The sequence below is a fragment of the Terrapene carolina genome, unplaced genomic scaffold (genome assembly GCF_002925995.2).
Source record: "Terrapene carolina triunguis isolate 2854851 unplaced genomic scaffold, T_m_triunguis-2.0 Scaffold194, whole genome shotgun sequence".
Classification (NCBI taxonomy): domain Eukaryota; kingdom Metazoa; phylum Chordata; order Testudines; family Emydidae; genus Terrapene; species Terrapene triunguis.
In genome coordinates, this window is record NW_020664545.1 from 838,050 (window position 1) to 846,338 (window position 8,289).

The window sequence follows — 8,289 nt, forward strand, 5'->3', positions numbered from 1 at the left end:
GTGTTTCTACAATTGAATGAATCTGAGGGAGTCATGGGCCCTGACAGACATGGAAGGAGAGGAGCATGAGGCTATAATAGGAAAAGTGGAGACCAGGAAGAGAAACTGGAGAGGAAGAGAAGAAAACATAAGAGACTGTAAGTGGAAATGTTCGACCCGGGAATCAGAGAGTTGACAGCCATTGCAGGGAGTTTGTCCCAACATTGGTTTGGATATTAAATGACACCAGCCCCTGCTCAGGTCTGTGCCTGTGAAAGTGATTCCCAGATACTGACTCTCTCTTCTTTATCCCCTTTCAGGCACAGCCTGATGCAGATGTGCTGGCAGTACAACCCCAAAATGCGCCCTACCTTCATCGAGATCATTGAGATGCTGAAGGAGGACTTGCACCCCAGCTTCCAGGAGGTGTCATTCTTTTACAGTGAAGAAAACAAACCTCCCGAGACAGAGGAGTTTGAGATGGACTTTGAGAACATGGAGAGCATACCCCTTGACCCTTCCTCCTATTCGCAGAGGGACAAAGTACTGGGGCGGGACAATGGGCCCTCCATGGGCCTCAAGGGGAACTATGAAGAGCATATACCTTACACTCACATGAACGGTGGCAAGAAAAACGGGCGGATTCTGTCCATGCCTAGGTCGAGCCCTTCCTAACACCTCCTGTTTGGCCCAAGGGTTGTGTCTTTGCTTTTCCCCTCTGTGAATCTCAGGACTCTTGTTGTTGCTGCCACAGCGTATGACATACAACTACAAATTCTCTGTTCAGATTTTTAATCATCTTATGATTAAGAGACCTTTTTTTTGACAAGTTGAGTGGTTGTCAATGGACTTATCTGTGAACATAAATGGAAAAGGTTTCCATGGTGGCTGTCCCTTCTGTAGCCATGGTTCAAAACAGAAACTGACCTTGTAAATTAGGTTGAAAGAAGAGAATCCACATTTGCCAACAAAGGAAATGAAAATCAATGATATCTGAGCTACATTATAAAAGTGCAGAACAAAACTTCCGCAGGACATAAATGTTCTCAGTAGAATTCCAAGCTTTATGGCATCCTCTTCAGAAGCGTTTCTTTCACTACAGCCGAAGGATTTTAACACCCATCAATTGGACACGCCATTTCCTCAGATTGACCAATAGCTGCTGCTTTCATACTTTTTTAATGAGTTAAATCCGAGTGTGTGTGTGTGTGTGTGTGTGTGCGCGCGCAGTATATATACATGGGGTGTGTCTATATATACAAATATACACTTCTTTTGTACATAAGTTTTGTATGTTCTCACAGAAGCTTTCCTCTTCTTGGAAGTGTGTACTTCTCTCTTTCCCAGTTTCCTGGAGTGATTGAACCTCAAACAGATTATTTTTGTACTAAGGACTCTTGGGAGCAGTTTTCTCTCATTAGCATATGAGGAAAAATATGCTAGGAGCCAAAGGAGTAGAAATCTGAGATTTGTGGCTACTTTCAAGACCAAACAAAACAGGAACCCCTGACCTGATATCAAGCTTTCTGTCCTTATAGCATTGAGTATATATATTGTTTGTTGTAACATATTTAAAATGTTTTTAGTTTTAAATGTTAACTACCATATAAATTATTGAGTGTTTATGATTCTTTTTGGGGGGAGGGGATTGGGGTGTTTGTTTGGTCTTAAAGTGGTCCATGGATTTCAGAATGAACTTTATTTTAGCTGATTACCCTCTTAGGAACTATGAAGCACATGTTAAGTTTGTACTTGACAAGGCTTTAAAATATAGTTTCGTGATTTATATCACACAGTCAGCCGGCTCCAGCTAAAGCCCCAAGATAAAGTCGTTTGGACTTGAGTTGGTTGGTGGAGGCTGACAGACAAAGCATTGCCTCAGCCCTCCGTCGCTCGGCTACTTCACTTTCTTTCCCTTCCATGTGCACTTTCCCACAGACATTGGAGAAAACGGCGCCAAGTGAAAGAGCAAAAACTCTAACAGAACAACAGACACTAACCCAACCCAAAGGGGGAAGTGCCAGGCTCCTGGCTCCATGAGTGGAGCCGAAGCTGAACGTGACTGTGGTGAACTAGTCTGTGCCTGTCTGCAGCCTGCGTGGGCATTTGGCCTGGCACAACAAGTGGGACTTTGGCGTTTTCCTGAGATACCTGCACCATGCCCCGTGGATAGTTACGGGGTGGTTTTGTTCTTAGCCAACACCTCCAGCTCTTCAGGATGCTAACTTTTGTGTTTTGGGCTGGGCTTTGTTTTGCTGCTGTTTGCATAAAAGGCAAAGCTGTTTAGCTTAGGGTGTTAGAAAAGCATCATGAAACTACATGTCTCCTACAGTGATGAAAGGATGTACTGTCAGGGAAAGGGGCTGAAGCAGCGGGGAGTGAATGTACTAATAGGCTTGAAAGAAGCAAACCCCTGGATGTTGCAGGCGATTGTAATGCAGGTGATGGTTTCAAAGGGAGACCGAAGGTGAAAATCAGCAGCTTTTCTTTGTGACCCCATGAGTTCCCTGTGCTGGGTGCAGTCCTGGCTCATCTGGGTGGGGCAGTAAGCATGTAGCTGTGTGGCTTGTTACTCCAGACCATGTGTGGCTGCTTCGGCGTCCCTACAATTGAAAGACCAATCACTGAAAATAAAATAAGGGTTGGTGCTAATAGGGAGCACATCACTGATCCCTCCCTGCTAACCCAAAACTATAGACGCCTGGTAGTACGGCACCTAGATAAAGGATTATGGACTTTCTGCACCTCCTGAAAGGAACAGCACCCCCTTATGTTTGTAGGGCCTGACTCAGTTGGGACAAAGGGAGAAGGTACAAAAAGATTGTTCACAAAATGAGATGCAAAATGTATTGTATAAATCTGAGGCCAGAACTTCACAGGTCGAAAGGCCTAGCTTGCATTCTTGTGCTTTACAAACTAGTAACTATTTAGCAGCTCTACACTACACTGCAGGGAAGAAGTATTCACACACTTTTCTAATTGAGAGAGGTTTTCTTATTAGGAAAATTTTTATTTATTTTAATATAAAATAAATCACTGTAAAAACAAACAATTTTCTTTCTTAAAACATACAAAACGTGTACATTTTTATCTTTGAAAACTAGGCAGGAGGGTGTGGTGGGTTTTTTGTTTTTTGTTTTGTCCTATTCTGGCACAGTCTACCTCAGTATCCCATAAGGCTATTTTTAATATTGTGCATCTCTAGACTTGATGAAATATTCTGGTCTGGACCTATTATGAATTGGGGAAAATCAATATCAACTGATTCCAATACGAGGGACCATTCACCGGAGGGATGGGAGAACAGCTAATCATTATTTATCACTTAACTTAAGCAGTAATGACCAAAGACCCTATTTGTGGCTCTAAGTACACAATGGCCAAATTTGACTGATGCAATCCTCTTAGTTCTGCTGTGATCAGGAAAATATCCTGATATGGACAAAATAGCAATTTCCAGGGCTAAATATTTTAAGTATTTGGACGTTCTTCCTGATGCAGTGCCCTGAAATAGAATAAATGGCATTTGTTTGGAATAACACGTGACCAGTGTGGACCCAGATAATCAACAGTGCGTAATAGATCTAGTTTGAGTTGGACAGCTTGGATCATGTCCATGTTCGTAATTTATACTAGTGTGAATCTGGAGTAAATGATAGCAAGATGTGACCCTGAAAGTACAACTTTCTCACCATATTGTTGCTTTAGGAACATTGCAGAATTGAAGTGATTGTCTCTGGCTGTTGTTGGCACTGTAGAAGACCTTATATGTACACAAATATTGGAACCCCGTATTGGGTTTGGCTAGCTTTAGTTGATATTGGTTGGCCCTGTGTAGTGCACATGACTTGCAATGTCCAGCTCTTTGAAGAAGGCAGGGAATACATACTGTGTTTGTGGTCCAGGCAGTCCATTCACATGACATAAATACATGTTCCTCAATGGGTTACTTCAAACTTCTTTTCTCTTTCTCTTTCTCTCTCTCTGCATGCGTGTGTGTGGGTGCGGGGGTGAGTGTTGAAATCGAGTTCCTTTTTAAAAAAAAAAATCAGCTGTTACAGCATTTAGCTTTTAAAGCTGATGCTTGTTTTCCTGTAGAGGTGAGAAGCACAACTGAAAATGCTCTGCTAAAGCCCAACGTTTGCTTTGAGAAATCTTCATTTTTAGCCCACAATTGACATTGTGGTCCATGCTGTTGAAATTGTCATTATCCTGAAGCGTGTTGGGGCTCAGAAGAACCCTGGCATTGTGTCTTGCTGGGAACTACTCCTGTAACCCCAGCCAAGAGGCAGCAGGGCCCGTGCATGGATATAGTTGATGAGATCTGTGTGTGGTGTACGAAAGTTTCTGGTTTTGAGCTGTTCCTACTAACTCATTTGCAGAAAGGGTGTTTGCAATAATTGGCTTGTTCCTAGTCCCTGGGGAGCTCTGTTGCTCTCATGAACTTAACAGATTCATATCAGAGCTGAAAATACTGTGACTATAACAGAAGCACAGGCACATGCTGAGGGAGAAATCCTGCCCTTTGGTGAGAGGCGAGGAGGAGAACAGTAGTCCAGGACCCAGGGTGGAATGGCTCAGGATGAGCAGTTGCAGCACACTACTGAGAAGCCCTCTTTCTTCTTGTCCAAAACGTGTCTTTCTGGTTATCATTGGTACTGATGACCACAACATATGTCTGGATGGGCCCCCCTTCCTAGCATTCACCTGAGAACCCGTGAAGCAGGTAGGAAGTTCTCCACATCCCCCACTGCAAAAGGTGTCCAGCCCCACAATGTAACACTATTTCTAAAGCTAGCAAAGCAGAAGAGATGAGCAGTGAGTCCCTGTGCACTGCTGTCTTTCTGTAACGCAAACGTTAAAGCGTGAGAACAGACAGGTTTCTCAGAAGCATTTGCACGTTAAATTCAGTTGCCACTTCCTGAATGTCTCTTGCGAGGCTGGTGGTACTTCACTTGCAATACAGCACACCTTGCACTACCAAAACCTATCTGCTAGGTTCAAAAATGTCCGTTGTGGCTGCTTGTAAATATTCTGTCGTAAAATAGAAGAGCTGATTCTGGTAAACTAACTGGGCCAGCAGTGATTAGGTTAGACATGTGCCATGACATAGACCAAGCTGCAGCTTCACAATCTTCCTTACATTGAGTAGTAAAGCAGCTACATCAGATGGGAAAAGGCTGCTGTTAGGTTGCTAAAGGGTACTCTGGATTATGGGTAGTATATCTGTTTCCTGTCAAATTTGTGTGGTAATATTGGGACACTTTTTTGCTTAATTTTTAGTATGTTGCATATGATGATGGTTTCTCTTTGGAAAATCTCAAAGTTGTTTCCCGTGCTATTTACCTAGAATATGATGGAGGAGGAGGACAGGAGTGAGGTAGATACTGTGCCAATTATCCTTGAGCCTCATTTTCTTGGGGGAAGGGGAGAGGAGAGCAAATTCCCTCTTGAATATCACTGTGCTATGAAGAAGGGGCCTTGAGGAGCACTAAGCCTTCACTACAGAGCAGGTGCCTCCAGATATTACTGAGACTGTACACTTGTTTTACAAGTTAGAAATCAAACCAAAATTTTTTGTGCCATAAACGTTTGCTAAAGAGGCTCATGCTGGGAGCCCCATCAATCCATGTGAGATGGGTTCCGAGGCTCTGCTCTGGCATCTCGAATAATACCAGAGGAAGCAAGAAAACTGCAGGAGAACCTTTGATCCTCTTTATTTCCTAGCCTGCCTCAAAAGCCGCCTGACTAAACTTCTCTTGGATCTTCTCTTTTACTTGGAGACTAGGTGGGCATGTTTTATGTCATGAACTAATTGCCTTTGAAAGCACAGCTGGTGCCGCCTATCAGTTTCCTATGAGTAGTGTCCAGGGAAAGGAGCTGTTGAATGAATTGGAATCGAGGAATAGTAACTTCAGAAATACATAAAGTCTCTGAGATAAGATTAGTTGTTGTTTCTATGAACTTAAATTAAAATTGGCCTTTTTATTATCTTATGCTTGGCTCGATGTTAACTCTGCTTGCATACTGTACACAAATGTTGATGTAAGAGCATTAACATGCCTCAGCCTGTTCTGTTTTGGCTTGCCTTGTTATGAATATCATAAGAATGAGGCCAACACTTAATTTTCCCTTTGGAAGAATTTGAATATTTGAAGGAAATTTTAAAACTTCTGTTTTTATCAAATACCTGCTGCCATGAAATATGTCCTTTTTTAAAAAAACAAACCATTCGTGTCTTTCCAGAAGATAAGCACTTATTCTTGCAGTTTAACAAATGTACTGCACCACAAAGCAAGCTATAAAAGTACAGGTGGAGAAGTGGTGACTTTTATCTTGTATAATAAAGTTAGTATTAATTTTTACAGTGTTACTCTTTTTTTTGCTGAAGTAGTTGCAGTCAGCAAGAAAGAACGTTCCTGAAAGTCTTTTTTGTTCTTAACTCCCTACATTGTCCAAAATCCTAGTAAATGGTTCATTTCACTCATTCCAGAAAATCATGATTGACAGACGTTTTGGCCCAGACTTCAGTGGTTTGAGCATTGGCCTGCTAAACCCAGGGTTGTGAGTTCAGTCCTTGAGGGGGCCATTTAGGAATCTGGGGCAAAAATCTGTCTGGGGATTAGTCCTGCTTTGAGCAGGGGGTTGGACTAGATGACCCCCTGAGGTCCCTTCCAACCCTGATAGTCTAATTATGAACTACATGCCTAACTTTTTGAAGTACTTGAGTAAATCTCATTGACTTAAATTAAGGCATGTGCTTGAGCAACTAGCTGAGTCAGGGCCAATATTAACACACTGCAAAGTATATTCCCAGTTCAGCTCTCGCTTTGTGTTACAATGAACAGGAAAATCTAGGTTGAACTGGGAAATATTGACTCAACTAGAAAGTCCTTGCATTTCTCTGATGTACTATCCCCCTTGTTACCAAAGCACTCGTATCTCATTTCAGTTCTCCCAGCAGCGCCCAATAACCCTTCAACACCCATTACTGAATATTTACCCCCACCCCACCCCCAAAGATGGAATTTTTAGAGAGGCCACTTTTGACTTTGGACGATTGAATTAAAATTTTAAAATCCTACTTAAAATTAAAAGCTTTTACCTGTAGCTTTCTGTGGGGTGCAGATACACTTGTTCAAGTATCAAACCAGTCGTTTGTGTTTGAGGAACTACGCAGATGTGCGTACTGGTCATCAGCTTTATCAAACTCAGCCAAAAGTGAATATTGTTCTGCTTGTACCTTAAATAAACTGAAGGCAAATCCAGTTAAATGTTAGGTGAAGTTCTGTGAAGTCTTTATATTTTCTGTGTTTAATCTTGCTGCTCCTGCCTTCCTTTCTGCACACACAAGGTCCCAGAATGCTGATAGTCTGGCATATACCTCTTTTGTGAAATAAAGTAAAGGATCAAAATGTGCCATGGTTTTAAAAAAAAAAAATAAAAAAAAAAAAAGCTTGATTTATTTTTTCAATGTTTTCATATAAGAGCCAAGCAGTGACAAGTATAAAAAATACCTTTGAATATTAAAAATCTTGCTGTGTGTAAAATATTGAACAATTAACTGTTTATATTAAAATTCTGAATAAATTATCCCAGAATAACTCTAGTAATTTGTGTCTCTGCTCTCTGTGCACTGAATGCTGCTTCACCACATTAAAGGCGTTAGATTCACCTCTTGGAATAAGCGATACTTTCACTGGCAAAATGAATGGTGTTCAGAAAAAAACGGTCAGACCTGCCAATTTATAGGCTTGTGGTTTGAGGTGTGTTTAACTCCTCTGCATAATTGCTTGTGTGATCTGTCCTGGGTTCTGTCCTTAGGGCAGAGGAGTGTGTAGCATGAAGCCATTAGATAAACATTGGCAAGAAGGAACGCCTTCTGCCAGGAGACGTCTAGAGCTGCCTTTCTGTTACACCAAGGGGAAAATTAGTGTTTGATTTGGTTTGTTTTTTCCCCCCACTGTTGCCTTTTGGAGAGAACTCGTCCCACACAGGCAGGTTAAATAAGACTGTTCCAGGCACCTCCTTCATGCCTAACCAGAGAGTTGATAGAACATGCTGATGACCCATCTAGTCTGGTGTCCCGTGACAGGCATCAAGCAGTGCTGGATGCATCGGAGGCAGATGTAAAACCATTTTTTTATTCATTTATTTATTTTTTCCCACTTGCATCTTGTTTAATTTTTTTACCAGAGGGAGAAATTTCCTTCCTGACCCCAACTGAAGATCAGCTCCAACCATGAAGCAGGATTTATAGTTGCTATTGTAACTGCAGATATTGTTTCCTACTCAGTTAAGTAATAGATC

At 41.8% G+C, this 8,289-nt stretch overlaps 1 protein-coding gene across 1 annotated transcript in view; it reads left to right on the forward strand.

Annotated features, from left to right (window-relative positions):
- Positions 1–6,565, forward strand: part of INSR (insulin receptor) — a 106,111-nt gene extending 99,546 nt beyond the window's left edge. Inside the window, exon 22 of the mRNA XM_026655084.1 lies at positions 300–6,565. Coding sequence (XP_026510869.1) covers positions 300–654 — 355 coding nt within the window. The 3' untranslated portion in view covers positions 655–6,565. The remainder of the gene's footprint in view (positions 1–299) is intronic.
- The last annotated feature ends 1,724 nt before the right edge of the window (positions 6,566–8,289 follow it).